Here is a 20,514-nt window from a genome sequence, read left to right as displayed (position 1 = left end):
TGAACAGGAGCGAAGATGGCGCATGCGCGCAACAAGCTTGTGCAACAACCTATTCGTTTTTTCTTTTCTATTTCTAATTTCTCAAGAGATGGAGGGGGGGAGCTGAAGGATCGAGGCATGCAAGGGGAAAGAAAGAACAAGAATGGCCCGGGGTGTGGCTCCCTCGATGCCTTTATCCTAAATGCGTTCTGGGATTGACAAGGCTGGGAGCTGTCAGAAAAAAGGCCTGGGCCCGACCTGTCAGTGCTGGACGCTTGGAGATCCCTTGTAAAGATGTGCCACGAGGTTGCCACACTGCCAAAGAGAAAACAGCCCCAAATGGGAAAGCCTTTATTTGCTGTACATCCAAAGGTCATCTCATGCTTTCATACCAGTTCACAGCCTCTGTCCCTTAGACCACTCAGACTCGACTCTGGTCCTGCTGCTGTCTCTGTCTTCCTCTTCTTCCTGGGTTTCAGGTGACAAGGGTGCCTCCTCTAGCCCTGGGGAGGGTGCCAGGAGCTCTCCTGTGGAACTTCCCAGGCGGAAGACTACTGGGATCTTGGCTAGGGCTGGGTTGGTCTCCTGTAGGCCCTGGATCCACTTGGCCAGTGTGGCCTGGTCATGGGCACCCGCCATGCATATGGCGAAGATAGGACCTTCTTCCACTGTTGAGAGAGATGCACTCTCAAAGTTTGTGCATTGGGGGCTGGAGCACTACGTGTACCCCCCTTCCCCTCAACCCCCATCACAAAGCCTATATCTCTTGAGGCTCCCTTTGGCTTTCTCCTGTGTGTAAGCCTTTGCACAAGCTATCCTCTCTGCCCAGACTTCATTGCACTCTTCACCTAGATGATCCTTCAAGATTCTATCAGGAAGTCTTCTCCTACTCCCTAACTGAAACTGTTGTGTGTTCCTGAAACTGTTGTGTGTTCCTCCCTTGGGGGTCCCGATAGTATAACTTGCTTGATCCCTCCTACCCCCAATTGTCTAGAGCTGCCCAAGGGCAGGGCCTGGTCTGTACTGGTCATACCCAGAACCCAGCCCAGAGGTGCTCCAAAAATGTGATGGAGGAAAGATACAAGAAGTGTGTATGTGTGTATACCTGGACTTCTGCTGGATATGTGTGTGGTGGCTAAGCTGAATCACAACCTGAGCCCCACCTCTTGGCCTGACGCCTCATCTGTCCTGTGCAGTGTTTGGAGTCTAGCCTATCCCAGTTTTTACCTTCTTCAGTGTCAAATTCATAGTCATCCCAGCCACTCCGCTCATAGTCCAAGTCCAGTTGCATTGGGTAGTAGAGGTTCCATTCCTCAGGAATCTCCTCCACTTTCTGCCTCAAGAGAGGGGTGCAGGTAGGGTCAAAAGGCCAGGATTTTGTAGTCACCTGATGTACCCATTCTACCAGAAGCTACTATCCTCTATCCTTCACCTCTGAGCTCTTACATGAAACCTCTGGCAATGCTAGCCCACTCCCAACCTCCACTAGTAATGTTGGCTCTTACCCTCTCATCTGGGGGAAGCAAGTCAGCTCTGAGGATGTGGTAATAGATGCATTTGTCTCGAAGCCACAAGGAGAAGGGGCCTTCCACGAAGATGGGCTGGGCTGGGTCATGATGGGCCAGAGCTTCCTGCTGATCAGGGCTCTGGATTCCTGGTATGGAGACATGCATGCCAGAGGTGTGAGGGGGTGTGGCTGAGGGGCTCGCTAAAGGCCTAGGGAATCCACCCAGCAGGTCCAGTGAGTACCCAGTTGCCTCATGTACAGGGCCTCACCCAGGATGTGTGGTTTGGGGTCCAAGGCACCCGATGAATCTCTGGATGAAGGCATCTGTGGAAAGATCAGGGATGGAGGATTTTGGCTCAGCCTTACAGAGGAGCTAGGAGAAAGCAGTGAAAGGGGATCCAACAAATTCAGGGCCCCACTTGACTCTACTCTCATCCAAGCCCATTTCTTGTTCAGTTTACAACAGCTGCCCATATTTATGATGTTCACAGGGAAGGAACCCTGGAGTCTACCCCCTGCTTTAAATCCAGCTTTGCCACAGATCATGTGGCCTTAGTCAAGTCTCTGTAATAGAAAGCCTTAGTACCTCCAACTGCAAAGTGAGAATAAATAACTTCAGATGGTTCTACAAAGCTTGGAACTGTCTAGTACACAGTAAGTGCTTAGTGCTTGTGAAATTAAAAACAGAAAATTGGCTGGGCTTTTCATATGCACAGAGTATTCCAGGAGACACAGAAACAAAATTCCCTTTGGGGAAGAGGCAGGGAGGGTACTCCTTCCTGTCTATCTTTTAAAATTTACACTTTAGGGAGGCTAGAGGGGCCTCCCTGGTGGTACCAGGTTGAAGTCCCACCGCTGTTAGGCTGTCACCACCATGTGGCAAGAGTTCAATCCCCGGCCAGGGAGATGTCTCACATGGTGCAGTGCACCTCTCCTGTCTCACCCGCTGCTCCCCTCAGTAGTGTATTTTGTGGATCTGCCTATTCTGCTCCCCAGTATGTCTCTGGTGAATCCTCTCCTGCCCCTACCTCTGGCCTGCACCCCAGCTCTTGTATGCATAAATAAACAAATCTTTAAAAAAAATGCATATACTGACTAAAATGTCAGCGAGTGGATGACTTTGTCCATTCTTCTAAGTTGGAAAGAATTGAGGGGTTTAAAGGTACTGACATTTATTTAGTAAAAACAGAAACAAGTGAGGCTTACAATATACTCTTCCAGGGGAGAAACATTTTCTTTAAAAAATGATTTATTTTATTTATGCATACAAGTACTAAGGTGAGGGGGTGTGGGAGTGAGAGGATTCACTATAGAGACAGAGTAGGGAACTAAATAGGCAGACTGACTGAAACACTTCTGAGGGGAGCAGTGGATGAGACAGGAAAGGTTTGCTGCGCCATGTGGGTCAACTCAGGCCAGAATGGCTGCCCATAGCTTGATAGCATGGAGGCTTATTAACCTCTTGCGCCACCTGGGAGGTTTTGGGGAGAAACTTTTCTAAAAGTATTTACCTTAGGGGGTAATAAAAGTATGTTTTGTTCTTGGGCCCACTAAGATTCTGGACAACATATCCTGACCTTTGATTTCAAATAGAAAATTATAGAGGGCTTTAAAAATTTTTTTTTGACTATACTTATATGTATTTATATCCCTTTTCCTCTGGTTCCTGTCAACACTAATACATTTTATTATTTGACTTACCCATCAAGATACAGATATTATATTGCAACTAGTCTCACCATCACATTAGATGATTAAGGTCAGGATTTCTCTGCAGGTTTTGTTTACTCCTAAAGTATATTGCACTAAGATGTGAAGTTGAATAATGATAACTTGGAAGAATTTTTAAAAAAGAGTTATTTATTTATGCATACAGAACTGGGGTACAGGCCAGAGGTGCAGGGGCGGTGAGAGGATTCACCAGAGACAAAGTGGGGAGCAGAACAGGCCGACTGACGAAGCACACTGCTGAGGAGAGCAGTGGCGGGTCAGGAGAGGTCTGCCATGCCGTGTGGGTCACCTCCGGGGTGGGGATTGAACCTCATGCTGAAGTAGTTTTAGCTTCTTAGTGCTGTGCTTTAACCCTTTGTGCCACCAGGGAGGGTGTTGGAAGAATTTTTACTCTCAGGCTATCAATCAGATCTCTAGCCATATCCATTTGTTTTCAGTTTGGTGCTTTCTTCACTCTTTTTTTGGGTATGATTAAATGCCAACCCATAAAAAAACAGATGTCTCTTTTCCACTCCTGGTCTCTCTCCCCACATCTCCAATCCCCAAAGATAAATTTTTGCCATTTCAGACTTATCTTTGCAGTGTTTATTTTTGTGAAAATGGGCAAATAAGTATGCAGTTTTCCCTTCTTTCCCTCACACCTACAATAGCTTACTGAACCAATGTGCTTGCTTTAGCTTTTCACTGGCTTTTGTCAACAATCTTTCACTGAAGTGCCATTGCCACAGATAATTCTCTCTTGATGGATACTTAGAGGGTTTCATTTCCCTTATAGCTTTTCATTAGTGCAGACAAACATCATATTTTCAACTTTTCTATATGTACTTCTCATGAGATGGCAAACAAGTATTTAATTCAAAGGATATACAATAAGTCCTCAAGTAACCCTGTGGACAGGTTCTGAGACTATGATTTTAAGTGAAACCACGCAGAATGAAACCACTTGATCACAGGGTACTTAACATAAAAAAGACTTGTTTGTAGAGCACAATTTTGGTCACAAAAAAAATCACTAAACTTCTAAAGACAGACCCAAACAAGCACTTAAATATTAGTGTTGGGCCCTCCCTGGTGGCGCAGCAGGTTAAAGCACAGCACTGAGAATCTAAAGCCGCTTCCGCATGAGTTCAAGCCCCGCCTGGCCCGGAGGTGACCACATGGTGTGGCAGACCTCTCCTGGCCCACCCACTGCTCCCCTCAGCAGTGTACTTCGTGGATCTGCCTGTTCTGTTCCCCACTCTGTCTCTGGTGAAGCCTCTCACCGCCCCTGAGCCTCTGGCCTGTACCCCAGTTCTGTATGCACAAATAAATAAACCTTTAAAAAAAAATATTAGTGTTGGGTTATCCTTTCATTTTCTAGCTCATTTTTTCCAGTTCAGGGTCACAAGTAGCTGGAGATTATCCTGGCAGCTCAGGGTAAAAGGTGGAACTCAACCCTAGGCAGGATGCTGTTCTGTGGAAGGGTGCATACTGTGCGTATGTGCACCTACAAGTGTGCAAACACACACCCATGCACATACACACACTCCAACTAGACATGCCAGTGAACTGCACACACACATCTTTGGGTTGTAGGAGGAAACTGAGGGTCTGGAGAAAACCCAGTGGACATGGGGAGAATGTGCAAACACCACCGATGGTGGCCTCTGCTGGAAGGCAAATAAAAGATATTATTTGTGGGCCTTCTCCATAGGCGAAAAGAAAAAATAAAGAGGACATATATGCTTACAAATGTCCTGGATCTTTCTATTAGTGGACAGGGAAAAGGTCACTACTGGGGAGGGAGACTGGGAGCTGAAGAGAGAACTCATCACTGTGTGCCATTATGTAGTGTTGGCTTTTCTAATGAATTACTTGAAGAAATGAAGAAATTACTTTAAAACTATGTCCCCTGACCCTTCCTGGTGGCACAGTGGGTTGAAACACAGAACTGTGGGTGAGCCACAGCTGCTCCAGTGCAAATTCGATCCCCAGGGCCGAAGGTGACCCACATAGCATGGCAGACCTCTCCTGACCTGCCCGCTGCTCCCCTCAGCAGTGCACTTCATCGATCTGCCTGTTCTGCTCCCTCCTATCTCTGCTGAATCCTCTCACCCCCTGTGCCTGTACCCCAGTTCTGTATGCATAAATAAGTAAATCTTAAAAAAAAAAACAAAAAAACTATGCCCCTCTATAGTGAGTTGTAGGCCAAATCTGTTCGTTTTCACCTGGACACTATAGTCACTCTTGCCCTTTTGTGTTCTGCCCTCAACTCATCAAACCACCATCCACACAGCCACTACATAGTGCTTGCTAAAGCACAAATACTTCTAGAAGTACTGGTACCCCACCTTCTACTTAAAACCTTCCAATTCTCTCCAACCAACAGATGCAAAACCAAGCTCTTTAACTCAAAATCCTTCCAAAGGAAGCCCTGTTAACATCTTCTGTGACTCCTGGCATTATCTGAGACTGACCCACACAACAGCTCCCTTATGTGGAATGTTCTTGCTTCTCCTGTTCTGCCTGGACCTAGCTCACCCTCACTTCCTCCAGGAAGATCTTCATGCCCCAAACCTCTGCTCAGTTCCCAATTGGGTTCTTTATGTCAGCATGAGTGGCTTGGAGGGAAACTGTATGTTATCCGGGGTTGGCTTTTGTTACCAATCTTTCACTGAAGTACCAATTGCCATGGATAATTCTCTCTTGATGTATACTTGGAGCAAAAGCTGTGAGGTAGTGGAATATTCTCTTTACAGTTATTCAAGAAACAATTGCTAAGGGTCAGCTTTGTACCAGACTATTTGAGGACTTGGAGACATGGAAACTGTGTGAATGAACAGCTGAGCTCAGTACAGGGAAGAGGTGGACCTCAGTCAGAGTGGTCAGGAAGGGGTAGTGGAGTTGAGATCTGAGGTTCCTGGGGAGAGTGCTTTTGGAAGAGAACAGAGAGCACAGGACTACTCAAGAAACAGAAAGGAAGGGAGATGACTGAAATACAGTGTAAGGAGAGGGGTAGAAGCAGAGGTCAGAGGTCAAACTGATGAGAAGTAAGGCACATGGCATCTGGCTGGGGTAAACCAAAATCACTCAGGGTGTCAGTTAAGGGTGTAGACAAGGGTGAGTACCTGATAGATGGTGACCCTGGCACTGAGGTTGGGCTCTATGTGCTGCAAGCCCAACCTGGCCAGATCCACAGGATCCTGCGGCAAGTCCCGGGGTACTGGGAATGGATTGATGTTCTTGAATCGGGAGAACCACAGCTTCATGCGCACGAACTTGAGCATAGGATAACTTCTACGTCCAAATATCTGAATCAACAGGAACTCTGTCTCCTTGTTGGGCATCACCCCTGTGCTGGGCAGAGGGTAGAGATGGAGCTGAGCAGAGGGTGGGAGTATGTGGAAGGAATGAGAGACAGGGTGGAGTTAAGTCAGGCAATTAATGGCAGAGAGGAAGAACAGAATCTGAGAGAATAAGAAAGGGAAATTCAGAGGGAGACAGCATGAGAGATACTGAGAGAGAGCAGGAGAGGAAGCAAGACAGCACCCTTCCTCCTCCAACCCCCAGCTGGCCTGCTGGCCCCACCGTGGTTCTCCATCTGTTCCAGGACAGCAATCCCACACTCCTGCTGCCGGGGGTAGTGAATGAACATCCTCTGGAAGATGCTGCGTGGCCGGAAGACTTCCTTGGGGAAGATGTCAAGCAGCAGGTTGTAGACAGCCAGGTCCCGCTCCACTCCATACTCACGCATCTTGCGGAGGGCCAAGTAGATGAAGTCAACATGGCCCCGTTTGTGGACATTGTGCTGCCCAAAGTTCTGCACAGCCTGCAAAAAGCTTGCCTTGTCCCGCACCCCATCAGGTGCCTGCCTAAACAGCTCCTCATGGGGTGCCAGGGCCTTTGCAGGGCCCTGAGAGGGCTTAGGGGGATGTGGGATGAGTGACGAGTCAGAGTTATGAGCGGCTATGCTGCAGTGGAGGTTCCGGCAGATCTGGGAGGTCACCTGGGGACAGAGAAATGCTGTTGGAGTCTGGCACCTCCCATGGCCCCTGAGGTCTGCCAGGCTGACTTCTTCCAGGGAAAGGTGCCTATAGATAACACGCAAATGAACTTGAGTGCTGTGGTTCCAAACCCAAACCTGGTACCATTACAAAAAGTGTGAGAAAACAATGGTAAAACCCTCGTGGCACCAATTTGGTAGTATTCCCTGCAGTGACAATCAAATACCCTCCTTCATCTGGGTATTTAAATCTGATAGTTATAAACACATCTGCTACAGTGGTGGAAGTGGCTCCAATGTGCATCAGAAAGGAAGCTGTTAAGTAGCTGTGAACATGGACAAGGATCACCAGCTGTTATAAGACACCCTGAGGAGGGTCTGTGACCACAGATAAGCTCCCAAGTATATTATTAAATAGAAAAAAAGCAAGAACAAGGTGTGAAACAATGTGTAAAGTAGGTTCCCAAATGTGTAAAACCAAACAAGTATATACAGTAGCTCCTCATTATTTACAGATTCTGTAGCTTTCAACTGGCCTACTTGTGGGAATTTGTGATCCCCAAATCAGTGTTTACGGTAATTTCCCTGTCATTTGCAGACAAGTACAATGCATTGAAAACTTCAAGTTACTCAATGGATGACCCACTTGACTTTTTATTTTTTGCTTTCATTCTGACAGTAAATTTGGAAGTTTATTTAGCATATATTGGTCACATCTGTTTTTTTTTTTCCTTTTAAAGATTTATTTATACATACAAGAACTGCAGTATAGGCCAGAGGTGTTGGGGGTAACAGGATTCACCAGAGGAAGTGAAGAGCAGCACAGGCAGATCTATTGAAATAGTGCTGAGAGGTGCAGTGAGCAGGACAGGAGAGATTTGTTGCACCATGTGAGTCACCTCCCTGACTGGCTGTGTTTTGAACTTGTGCTGCAGTGGCTAGCAATAGCTGATAGTGCTGTCTTTAATCCCTGCACCACCAGGGAAGTCCATGTTCACTCTTTTGAAAGTGACTTCCTACCATTGTCTGTTAAGTATTATCTAGTGTTCCTGCCTGCAAAAAGGCCCTGCTGTTCCCTACTGAGAATATACTATGTGATAGATAAGCTTTGTTTATACACAAGTTAAAGTGCTGTTGGTTGAGAGTTCAATGTTAAGGAATTACCCATGTATATTAAATACAGTGACTCTAAACAGAAACTCACATATAAAAAAGTTACGTATGGAGTGACTGATGGAAATCTGCCCAGAGGCCCCATTATAGGAACCCACCTGTTTCCCCTGGAAGCAATGGTTCAGTTTTCAGTAATTCAGTGTATGTGGTAACGTTGGAAGACTCAACTATTTTGAGTAAAGAGAATTGCGTTTCTACGTATTGTTTGCTTCTGTGAAATATCTCTGGAAGAATATTTCTTCCAGATGTTACAATAAACAGGTAACATCTCTTCTCTGTAGAGAAGGGAGTTAAGAGGTGGTCAAACAAGAGAGGGACAGACCCTTGTGGAATAGCCCCAGGACTTTTTGAATTTTTGAACTAAAAGTACCATGTATTCAAAGATACATTTCAACAAAAGAAAACATGTTCTGTAATCAATGGGAGTCTTGGCTTCACTGTATCCTAGCCATATAATGCCCACAACCCACTTTACTGCTCAGATCTCAGTTCCCCATATGTTATGATAGCACCTCCTGTGGTTCAAGAAGATCTCAGTCCCCAAGTAGGGAGTGCATACTGATGGAAGCAGGCCGGATTCCTCAGAATAGGAGTCAGCAAACCAGCCTATGGAACAAAAATCTGCCAGCCTGTGCTTCTGTTATTAAAGTTTTATTGGAACACAGTCATGCCCATTCATTACAGTGGCAGAGCTGAGTATAGTCATACCACACTGATGAGGATATGTTCTGAGAAACCACTCATTAAGTGATTTCATCATTGTGCAAATGTCACAGAGAATGATAACAAAACATTGATAGTACAGTCTACAATAAATTCAGGTAAATGGAACCTATTGGAACCACAGTCATATATGCAGTTGTTGAATGAAACATCATTAAGCAATGCCTGGCCACAGTTATAACACAGAGGTGGTGGCCTGCAAAGACAAAAATACTTACTATCTGACCCTTTATCATAACTTGCTGACCCATATTTGGATGGTAGACTAGCAAATGTCTTAATTTGATTTAAACTGAATGTTTAAATTAGAGTAGCTATATATAAGGCATCTTTAAAAATACAATGCTAGTGGGGTCTCCCTAATGGCATAAGGGGTCGAGCACTAAGGGGTCGAGCACTCTGCAGATGCTATGGCATGAGTTTGATCCCCAGCCAAGGAGGTGACCCACATGTCACAACAGACCTCTCCTGTCTTGCCTACTGCTCCCCTCAGCAGGGTATTTTGGTCTATCTGGCTGTTCTGCTCCCTACTGTGTCTCTGGTGGATCCTCTCAACCGTCGCACCTCTGGCCTGTACCCCAGTTCTTGAACTCTTGATTGTATAAATCTTTCTTTTCCTTACCATCTCCTCCTCCTTACACCCTCCCACTCTCCCCCTTTTTTTTTTTTTAAGAGATTTATTTTTTTAATTAGGCATACAGAACTGGGGTACAGGCCAGAGGTGCAGGGCAGTTGAGAGGAATCACCAGAGACAGAGTGAGGAGTAGAACAGGCAGATTGATGAAGTACACTGCTGAGGGGAGCAGCGGGTGAGACAGGAGAGGTCTGCTGTACCATGTGGATCATCTCCCTGGCTGGGGATCGAGCTTGTGCTGAAGCAGCTGCAGCTAGCTTCACAGTGTGGTGCTTTAAACCACTGTGCCACCTGAGGGCCAACAAATAAACCTTTGAAAAATAAAAAGTACAAGACTAGTAAGAGCTAATACTTACCAAATATTCATTTTTCTTTCTCTTTTTTTTAAATTTAAACTGAATATTCTTGTGTTTCAGGCATTGTTTAGGACTTTCTGAGTATGTGGATGATTTAATCTTTCCACTGTCCATTGGGGGAGAGCCCTTACTGTACCCAATTTTCCAGATAAGGAAACTGAGACTCAGAGAAGTGAAGGAGGATATCTAGTGTCACACAACTACAAAATAGACTAAGACTCAAGTCCTGCCCTTAGACTTTCTGCTCAGCTGACTCCCAACAGTCATTCTATGTCCTGTTTAGATAAAATGATGTTTAAAGAAAGTGTTAAAGTAAAAAAGTGTGGTATTCTACAAGTGGAATATATATATAGGGCAAAAATCAGAAAGGAGTTTCTAGAATGCCCCAAAGGAGAGACACCACAAATGAAATACATTCTACGTAATGAACTGGATTCCACATCCATGGGTTCAACCAGCCACAGATCAAAAAAATCCATATGATGTAATTAAGCCTAGAATGACTGCACTGTACATACATGGGTTTTTTCTTATTACTATTCCCTAAACAATACAGTATAACAACTATTCACATAGCATTTACATTGTATTAAATATTCTAAGTACTCCAGAGATAATTTAAAAGTATATAGGGGAGCTCTCCCTGGTGGCACAATGGGAAAACACCATATTATGAAACTCTAGAAGCCACTGCAGCACAAGTTTGATTCCCAGCCAGGGAATCCACATGGCATACCAGACCTCTCCTGACCCGCCCACTGCTCCCCTCAACAGTTTACTTTTGTCAATCTGCCTGTTCTGCTCCCTACTCTGTCTCTGGTGAATCTTCTTACCCACCACAACTCTGGCCTGTACCCCAGTTCTGTAAGAATAAATAAATATTTAAAAAAGAATAAAAGTATACAGGGTCCCTCCCTGCTGGTACAGCGGGTTGGAGCGCTGCACTGTGAAGCTAAGCCAAGTCATGGCGCTTCGGTGCGAGTTTGATCCCTGCCCGGGAGGTGACCCACATGGTACAACAGACTTCTCCTGCTCACCCGCTGCTCCCCTCAGCAGGGTACTTTGTCAGTCTGCCTGTTCTGCCTCCCATTCTGTTTCTGGTTAATCCTCTCCCCGCCCTTGCACCTCTGGCTGTACCTCATTTCTGTATGCATAAATAAATCTTTAAAAAAATAAATACAAATAAAAGTATACAGGATTGTGTGTGTAGGTTATATGCAAATGTTGTGAATTTTCATATAAGGAATTTGAACATGCTCAGATTGGGGTACCTAAGGTCAACCCCTCAATGATCCTGAAGGATGACTATAATATAAATACTGCATGATGCAGGGCATGTACTATGAAAGTAAGTGCTCAATAAAGGAGTCATCGCTATCAATGTTTTGCTATCCGTGGCCAGATATAGGCCATCTTGTGACTTTGGGTAAGAGATGAAAGCTCAGGGGACTCCCTGGTGGTGCAAGGGGTTAAGTCTCAGCACTATGAAGCTATAGGCAGCCACTGCAGCATGAGTCTGATCCCAGGCCAGGGAGGTGACTCACATAGCACAGCAGACCTCTCCTGTCTTCCCCGCCGCTCCCCTCAGCAGTATATTTCAGTCAGCCTGCCTGTTCTGCTCCCCACTCTGTCTTTGGTGAATCCACTCAATGCTTCCCTCAACACTTCTGAACTACATCCCAGCTCTAGTATGAATAAACAAATAAATAAATCTTAAAAAAAAAAAAAAAAGAGAGAGATGAAAGTTCAATTTTCTGCCCCCTTCTGTACAAGTATATGCAGGAACTACCCACAGTCAGTATCCAAATTCACTTAGCTTAACCATTCTTACTTTCAAATTCAGCTTCCTAGACAATTAGGTCCTCATGCCTCTTAAAATGGATAAAGCATGTTCAATGGGCTCTCAGAGCAGACAGGCTAGCCCAGTCCTTGCAGAACTTCTCTGGGGGGATTGTGAAGGACATGAGGACATATCCCATACCTATCAGCTACCTTCCATCCAAATGACTTACTAGTTGGTGCTTACCTGAGAAAAAGGGGCTCCAGACAGAGTTGCCCTGCAAATGCTTCCCCAGCCCCGAGAGAGGCTCCGGGTCAGCAGGATGGCTTGGACCCAGCTCATGCCTCTGCTTGATGGACAACCACCTGGTCAAGAGAGAGGAGACAGCATCAGGCTAGCTAATGGAGATGAGAACCTCTAGTGGGTGATGTCATATTCCAGATGGCATGGCTAACTTGCCAGTCCTAGTTGTTCCCTCATCCACAAGGTGGGGCTTGGATGACTATTAAAATCAAGGTTTCCTATTCTGTGGGTTAACCCCTTCATATTGTAAGGAATTTGCCCCTGCAATGGTATCCTCCATGTTAATTTCTTTCTAAAAATAGCTTGCTTTTTAATATATACAGAATTGTACAAACATCACTACAATCTAATTTTGGAACACCCAAAAGAAAACCTTTACCCATTAGCTGTCAATCATTTCCTCTCACTGTCAACCCTAGACAACCCCTAATTTATTGTTGCAATAGATTTGCCTGCTTACTGGAGACCCCTAAGGTGTAAGGTGCTAAGACAAGGAAAATGTCAAGGTCATGACTGAAAGACTGGTCAACATGGGCTGAAAGACTGGTCCCTGTCCAGAACATGATGTCCTTTCTTTTGTCAGCAAAGCTACACCTGAGAAGCAGATAAAATTAAAAAAGGAATAAAACATACCCAATAACGCAAAACCTTGGCAGTAAATATGTGCTGGACAAGGCTAAATACTAAAAATAAGATTCATTGTCTAACAGCTAACAGAAAAACGGGAGGCTGTTTTTATCACTAAAAACAAGTTACACCTGACACTTGGGAGGTTTGAGGCCAAAATAAAAGCCTTGTGTCTCCTGGGTCCTGCTTCTTTTAAACTCTATTAAGTGTCTGTCAGTCCTTTTGGGCCCCTTTCCTCAACCCTATTCACCAGAGCTGGCCCTTGGCACCAGCTCAGGGTGCTTCATATAGTAAATCACATGACATATTCTTTTCTGATTAGTTTCTTTCATTTACCCTATCTTCAAAGCTCAGTCACCCTGAGGCATATGTAAAAATTTAATTCCTTTTGCTAAATATGAATGATACTAACACTAATATAGCAGTTTTTGTGTGAACATGCATATGCTTCTCTTAGTCAAATCTTTGTTTAAACTCTGGGAAACTATCCATCTATTTTCCAAAGTGGCTATTTCAGATTCCTACAAGCAGTATATGAGGGCTCCAGTTTTGCCACATCTTCCCAATGCTCGCTATTTTTTTCTAAATTTATTTATTTTCTTATATCATTGTTCAGTTTTGGACAATTAGTTACTCCCCTCAGGCTATTGTTTCTTTTTGATTATAGACATCCTAGTGGGCCTGAAGTAGTGTTTCTTTATGGATTAGACTTGCATTTCCCTAATGATTAATGGTGTTGAGCATCTTTTCATGTGTTTATTGGGCAGTGTGTATCTCCTTTAGAGAAATGTCTATTTAGATCCTTTGTCAATTTAAAAATTGGCTTGTTTCAGGGAGGGGAAAGGACAAGAGGAAAGAAGCACAATGGTCTGTGGTGGAAAATGGGTGAATATGTGATGGGAGTATCCCAGTATTACCTTAATTAAAAATAAATACATAGGGCCCTCCCTGGTGGCGCAGCGGGTTAAAGCACAGCACTGAGAATCTAAAGCCGCTTCCGCATGAGTTCGATTCCCGCCTGCCCCGGAGGTGACCACATGGCGCCCACTGCTCCCCTCAGCAGTGTACTTCATCGATCTGCCTGTTCTGCTCCCTGCTCTGTCTCTGGTGAATCCTCTCACCCTCCGCGTCTCTGGCCTGTACCCCAGTTCTGTATGCACAAATAAATAAATCTTTAAAATAAATAAATAAATACATACATAAAATAAAAATAAGTTAAAATTGGTCTATTAAATGAGTCTTTCCATTTTCTTGATGTTATTACCTGCAGTACAACGTTTTTACTCTGATGAGGTCCAACTGTTTTTCATTTACAGTTGTACTTTGGATTTGTATCTAAAGATCTGCCTAGCCTTAGGTTATAAAGACTTATTTGTATATTTTCTTCTAACATTCTGTAGTATTCATACTTACATTTAGGGGTATGGTCTACTTGGAATCAATTTTTGTGAATGGTATGAGGAAGGGTTTCAACTTTGTGTAGATATCCAGTTATTCTAATACTATTTGTTAAAAGAGAATTCTTTCCTTATTTTGTCTTGGCACTCTTGCTGCAAGTGACTGACCATAAATGTAAGGGCTTATTTCTGGGCTCTCTATTCTACTTCACTGATCCATATGTTGATCAATGAAGAAATGCCAGTACCAGGATATTTGATTATTGTAGTTTGTAAGTTTTCAAATCAGGAAGTGTAAAATCTACCTATTTACTTTTTTTTTTTTTGCATAGAAGAACTGGGGTATAGGCCAGAGGTAATGGAGGTGAGAGGATTCACCAGAAGACAGAGTGGGGAGCAAAACAGGCAAATTTACTAAACTACACTGCTAAAGGGAAGAGCAAGACAGGAGAGATCTGCTGTCTCATAAGTGGGTTAGCCCCCTGTCAGGGATTGAACTTGGGCGACGGGGAATAATAGTGTTGAAACTTAACCCTCAGACTACCAGGGAGGCCCCTATTTACTTCTTAACGTTATTTGGCTATTGTAGATCACAATTACATGCAAATTTTAGAATCATTTGTCACCTTTAGGGAAAAAAAAAGAAAAAGGAAAATCAGTTGTTGAAGTAGAATTCAATTTGCAGACTAATTTGAGGATTACTGGTTTCTTAAATCTGATCCATGGATGTGGGATACCTATCTATTTATTAGAGCTTCTTTAATTTCCCTTAATGATGCTTTAGAAATTTTAGTGAAATTGTTAAATTTATTACATTTTGCTAATTTTTTGGTTAATTTATTCATATATACTTATTCTTTACAGCTATTATATATGGAATTATTTCTTAATTTATACATTATTCATTACTAGTAAACAGAAATAATGTTGATTTTGTATCTTGCAACTCCGAGTTCAGTAAGGTTGAATTCCTTAAGATCTTCTATGTACAAGATTATGTTTTTTGCAAGTATAGTTTTACTTCTTCTTTTCCAATCTTGATGCCTTTTACTTTTCTTGTCTAAGTGTCCTTGCTGGAATTCTAGTACAATGTTGAGTAGAAGTGGCAAGCATGGACACCTTTGTCTTGTTCTTTTTTTCCCTCTTTTTAAAGATTTATTTATTTATGCATACAGAACTCAGGTATAGGCCAGAGGTATGGGGGGGGGGGGGCGCGGGGAGTGGATTCCCCAGAGACAGAATGGGGAACAGAATGGGTTGACTGGCTGAAATACACTGTTGAGGGGAGCAGTGGGTGAGTCAGTAGAGGTCTGCTGTGCCATGTGGGTCACCCCCCTGGCTGGGAATTGAACTCGTGCTGCAGTGGCTGCAGATACGCTCACAGTGCTGTGCTTTAATCTGTGGCGCCACCAGGGAGGACTGTCTTGTTCTGGATAGTAGGGGAAAAGCATTTAGTCTTTCATCATTAGTTATAATGTCAGTTATGGATTTTTCATAGATGTTGTCTGTCAGAATGAGAAAGTTCCCATCTATTCTAGATGTCTAGTATTTTTATAAGAATACTGAATTTGGTCGAATACTTTTTGTATGTCTTGTTGCATCTACTGGACTACGCTTATTGTCATTTAAACTTTCGCTAGCTTCTTCCATCATGATCTGAAGACTCCCTCCTGCTCCTGCTCTCCCTCTCTGCTCCATTTAAAGCAAAGCTTCTCCTGAAAGTTATTTACACACTAGCTTTTTCCTCACCCTCTCCAACTTAGCTGCTGCCCTCACCATTCTTATGAAGGCCTTATGTATGCACTATATTTACCAGAACCAGTAGTCACTTCTCAGGCTTCATCCTATTCAATTTCTTAAAAGTATGTGGCATAGGTGAGGCCTTTTCCTCCAACCTTAACATTTTAGGTTTTCTTCCTAGCACTGGGGCTGGTTTCTCAATCAGTAAGATGTGCTTTTTCTACAGTATTTGCACATTTATACATGCAGAAGAAACACCTGGAATCTTGTTAAAATGCAATCTGGGGTGGAGTCAAAACTACACAAATAAATTGATTGTCTGGAGACCACACTTTGCATAATAAGGGTACAAGAAATTCCACTATCTGAATTTGTCAGAGTGATACCCTGAGATATCATTCAACTTGCTCCTCTTCTATCTATATCCCTGTAGGCATTGACAATGTTTCTTTTAAAACTCTCCATGCCCAAGCCACACCAAGATAGGCCAGACACCAGCATTTTAAAAGTCCCCAAGACTCTAATATAAAGCTGAGGTTAAGACCTTACTCTAAACCTTTGCTACTGGGCCCCCCTGGTGGTGCAAGGGGTTAAATCACAGCAGTACAAAGCAACCTGCATGAGTCAATCCTGGCCAGGGAGGTGACCCACATTGCATAGCAGAACTCTCCTGTCTCCTCGGCTGCCCTCCTTAGCAGTGTATTTCAGTGGATCTGCTTGTTCTGCTCCCCACTGTCTCTGGTGAGCCCTCTAACCCCCAAACCACACTGCTGGCCTAAATCCCAATTCTTGTATACATAAATAAAACTAAATCTTAAGAAACAGAGGCCTCCCTGGCGGCACAAGGGGTGCACTAAGAAGCTATCTGCAGCCATGGCAGCAGGCATTAGATCCAGGGAGGACCCACATGGTCCAGCAGACCTCTCCTGTCTCTCCACTGCTCCCTTCAGCAGTGTATTTCAGTCAGTCTGCCTGTTCTGTTCCCCACTCTGTCTCCGATGAAGCCTCTCACCCCCACACCTCTGGTCTGTACCACAGTTCCTGTATGCATAAATAAATAAATCTCAGTGTTGAGAAAAAAAGAAATGATCTTTATATTGATAGCTCCCAAATGTTTATTTCCAGCCCTGAACTAATTGCCACTCTGGCTTACAACTAGTCATCTTAAACTTAATCTGTTGCAAACTGACACCCCCTTAAGTTTTTTTTTTTTAAAGATTTATTTATTTGTGCATACAGAACTGGGGTACAGGCCAGAGGCTCAGGGGCGGCGAGAGGCTTCACCAGAGACAGAGCGGGGAACAGAACAAGCAGATCGGCGAAGTACACTGCTGAGGGGAGCAGCGGGCAGGTCAGGAGAGGTCTGCCACACCATGTGGTCACCTCCGGGTCAGGTGGGAATCAAACTCATGTGGAAGCGGCTTTAGGTTCTCAGTGCTGCGCTTTAACCCGCTGCGCCACCAGGGAGGGCCAACACCCCCTTAAGTTTTAAGTGACACCACTTAAATTTATTCCTTCCCATGTTATCCCAATAACACATTTATTCCTTATCTTTCAGGTCATAAACCTAGGAGTCATTTCTTAGTCTACTTTATCCCTGACTCCTCTAGTCATTCTATCAACTAATTCTAGTGACTATTTCCAAATGCATCATTTTCTCTCCACCTGCAAGCTACCATGCCAATCAATGACCTACTTCATGAGTAAGTTACTCAGCTTCCCTCCCACTTATTTGCTTACCTGCCTCCAATCAGTTTTCTCCCCACTGTGTGGCCAGTGAGCTTTTTAAACTGTAAACTAAATTCAGTGTTCCCTGCCGAAAATCACTAATGGTGAATCACACTTAAGAAAAAGCAGACAGGGCCTACTCTTCCAAACTCGACTGTTACTACTGGCGACTCCAGCTACACTGTTTTTTACACAATTTTATTGTAGTCTCAGGACCTTTGCACTTGGCTTTCCCTGTTTGGAAATTTCTTTCTCCAGATCCTCTGGTCATTTGGGTCTCTACTGAAATGAGCAAGACTTCCTTTGACTGCTGCCCTCTCCCATTCTAAAGCCCCCATTACCTCTATGAGTGAGTTTTTAGCAATTATTAGCACTGGAATAACCTGTTCTGTTTATTTATATCTGGCTCCCACAGGAAGTCGGGATTTTTTTTTTTTTTTGGTCTGACTCCCCCATTGTTATGTCTCCAGCTCCCGGGACAATGCCTGATATATATACATAGTTCCTATTATCAGTTGAATGGGAAGAAGAGATAAATTTCTACAAAAGTTTTAATAAATCTGAGTCCCGTCGCGGGTGTACCTACAGCAGCTCTGGGGCTGGCTGTAAGGATTCAGCGTCCTCTAGGAGAAACAGGCAGCAGCGGATTCGAATTCCAGTCTAGATGCCGATTTGCGGAGTCACCTCGGGAAAGGGCCTTAGCCTCTCCAAGCGTCAACTGCCCCATCTGCAAAATGGGAAATCTGGGGTGTGAAGCGGCGGATACAACGAGCCCGACCTTTACCGCAGGTTCGTATCCCTCACTCCTAAAGGTCATGGCGCCCTGGCCCTGCAACCGGATCTCTCTGGGGCCGCTCTCCCGCGCCGCCGCCCAGAATGGTCCATCCCAGCAATTAGCACTGCTCCCGCCACGCCAACCTACTTACTAGGCGAGCCACGCACTCCAGGCCAGGTCTGTCTTGCCACTGGGCGCCGCCATGTTGCTCAGAAAATTTCCGGGTCATGTGCCACCAGGAAGACAGCGAATCGAGAATGCTGATTTAGAGGGCTCCCGCCTATTGATGGAGCCACACCAATTGGAATGCGCATATGCTTAGCCCCGCCTCACAACGAGTCAGGCTCGGCTCCCAGCCCCCAAACCTCTCCCTTGACTTGCGGCTTGATGGCACCTTGGGCCAGCTGGACCCTTTACAGATTAAGTGGTTCGTGAGTCCAGGTAGCACCCCAGTTTTCACACCTGAAATGGGGTGTGTGTGTAGAATTAAAGGTTGAAGTGTTGAGTTCCTTCATTTGCTCCAATTAAAAAAATATTTTTTTAAATTCATGCATACAAGAGGTGGAGGTGGTATGTGTGTGTGGGGGGGGTGTTTTGTACAGATGTGGGAGGATGTGTGTTTTGAAAAAGATTTTTCAGGCACTCGCTTTTGGCGCCACGGGTTAGGACTCAGCACTGCAAGTTGGCCGCAGCGCATCAGTGCGAGTTCTATCCCTGCCCGGGAGGTTACCCACATGGCGCGGCAGACCTCTCCTGTCTCGCCCACTGCTCCCCTCAGTAGTGTACTTCCTCTATCTGCTCCCCACTCAGTCTCAGGTGAAGCCTCTCACCGTCCCGGCACCTCTGACCTGTACCCCAGTTCTGTATGCATAAATAAATAAATCTTAAAAAAATTTTTTCAAGTTTATGCATACAAGAGGTGTGTTGGGGGTGGAGGGGTTGGCCAGATGTGGGAGGGTTTGTGTGTGTGTGTTTTAAAAAAGAATTTTCAAATTTATGCATACAAGAGGTGGGGGGTTGGGTTGGCTAAATGTGGGAGGGTGTGTTTGTGTGTGTTTGTGAGAGAGTGGGAGCGGGAGAGGTGATCCACAGTGTGTGTGTGTGAGCAGGAGACAGGGGATTCACCAGAGACAGAGCAGAGTGGAGAGCAGAACAGACAGATGGACTGAAACACACTGCTGAGGATAGCAGCAGGCTGACAGGAGAGGTCTGCTGTGCCATGTGGATTACCTCCCTGGGCAGAGATATAACTCAGGTCACAATGGCTGCTATATAGTGTGATAGCGCTGAGGTGTAACTCCTTGCTCCACCAGGGAGGCCCTCCTCCACATTTATTAACTGCTTTTTGTGTGATGAAGGTGCTGCTAACCTAGCTCCAGGACTCGGAGCTGCCTTGTAAGGTCTTCCATAAAATGAGTCAATTATAACCTCATAGGTTTTTGTGAGGTTTAATTATATCAATCTATGCAGAACAGCCATGTTTGTGTTGTCATAGGTTATTCCCTCAAAAACCTTCCTCTCCCTCCCAACAGTGAAGGCATGGAATCTGGTTTGACACCTTACCCTCTGAGAGGTAAGGCTGTAGTGTAAGCATGGCTTTCATGATTATACAGTGATATGCCTGTATATCACTGTGTACTTGTTACAGTGCAGTGAGAGAGGGCACCACTGAACCCTCAAACCTGTCTGCTCTAAATAGGTTCTGCCATCTGCCACATCAAGACAAGACATAAGAGCCTTAATGGAAAGGAACTTTAATACAATAAACATACAATACAGAAAAGACAAAGAATATAATTTCTAAATCAAACACCTGAAGTTACCCATCCCCTTGTGGGTAAAGTCTATCCAAAAAGGATTGGTCCAAAGCAAGTCCTGAAAGCCCTCCACAAGCCTAAAGCACCTTCTGGCCGGGACCCATATAAAAGGGTCAGAAATGGCACCTTTATGTTGCTGTTGGAATTGCTTAGCCACTATGGAAGACAGTCAAGTAGTTCTTCATAAAATGAAAATGGAATTACCATTGGAGTTACCAATGATCCAGTAATTCTGCTTTCAGATTATGTGCCCCAAAAGAAC

At 44.5% G+C, this 20,514-nt stretch overlaps 1 protein-coding gene across 1 annotated transcript; it reads right to left on the bottom strand.

Moving 5' to 3' along the window:
- Positions 1–285: 285 nt before the first annotated feature.
- Positions 286–18,709, bottom strand: ECSIT (ECSIT signalling integrator). Its single transcript, XM_012729808.1, has 9 exons — positions 18,587–18,709; positions 18,247–18,387; positions 12,112–12,230; positions 6,785–7,202; positions 6,325–6,548; positions 1,756–1,810; positions 1,485–1,633; positions 1,207–1,312; positions 286–647 (listed from the first exon to the last, which is right to left on the bottom strand). The coding sequence occupies exons 3-9, from the start codon at positions 12,205–12,207 to the stop codon at positions 376–378; spliced, it is 1,320 nt and encodes a 439-aa protein (XP_012585262.1). The 5' UTR covers positions 12,208–12,230; positions 18,247–18,387; positions 18,587–18,709; the 3' UTR covers positions 286–375.
- Positions 18,710–20,514: the final 1,805 nt, after the last annotated feature.

This window comes from Condylura cristata, unplaced genomic scaffold (assembly GCF_000260355.1).
Source record: "Condylura cristata isolate star-nosed mole 26May11 unplaced genomic scaffold, ConCri1.0 scaffold00025, whole genome shotgun sequence".
In the NCBI taxonomy this organism is placed as follows: Eukaryota; Metazoa; Chordata; class Mammalia; order Eulipotyphla; family Talpidae; genus Condylura; species Condylura cristata.
Note: the sequence above shows the minus strand (reverse complement) of the source record. Positions and strands in the feature narration are given on the sequence as shown.

Excerpts from the sequence above, each read along its gene's own strand:
- ECSIT (XM_012729808.1), bottom strand. The coding sequence starts at position 12,207 with ATGAGCTGGGTCCAAGCCATCCTGCTGACCCGGAGCCTCTCTCGGGGC. Across the intron at positions 1,634-1,755 it reads CCCCAAACCACACATCCTGG|GAATCCAGAGCCCTGATCAG; the intron begins GTGAGGCCCTGT and ends TCTCCATACCAG. Across the intron at positions 1,313-1,484 it reads TGCTTCCCCCAGATGAGAGG|AAAGTGGAGGAGATTCCTGA; the intron begins GTAAGAGCCAAC and ends CTCTTGAGGCAG.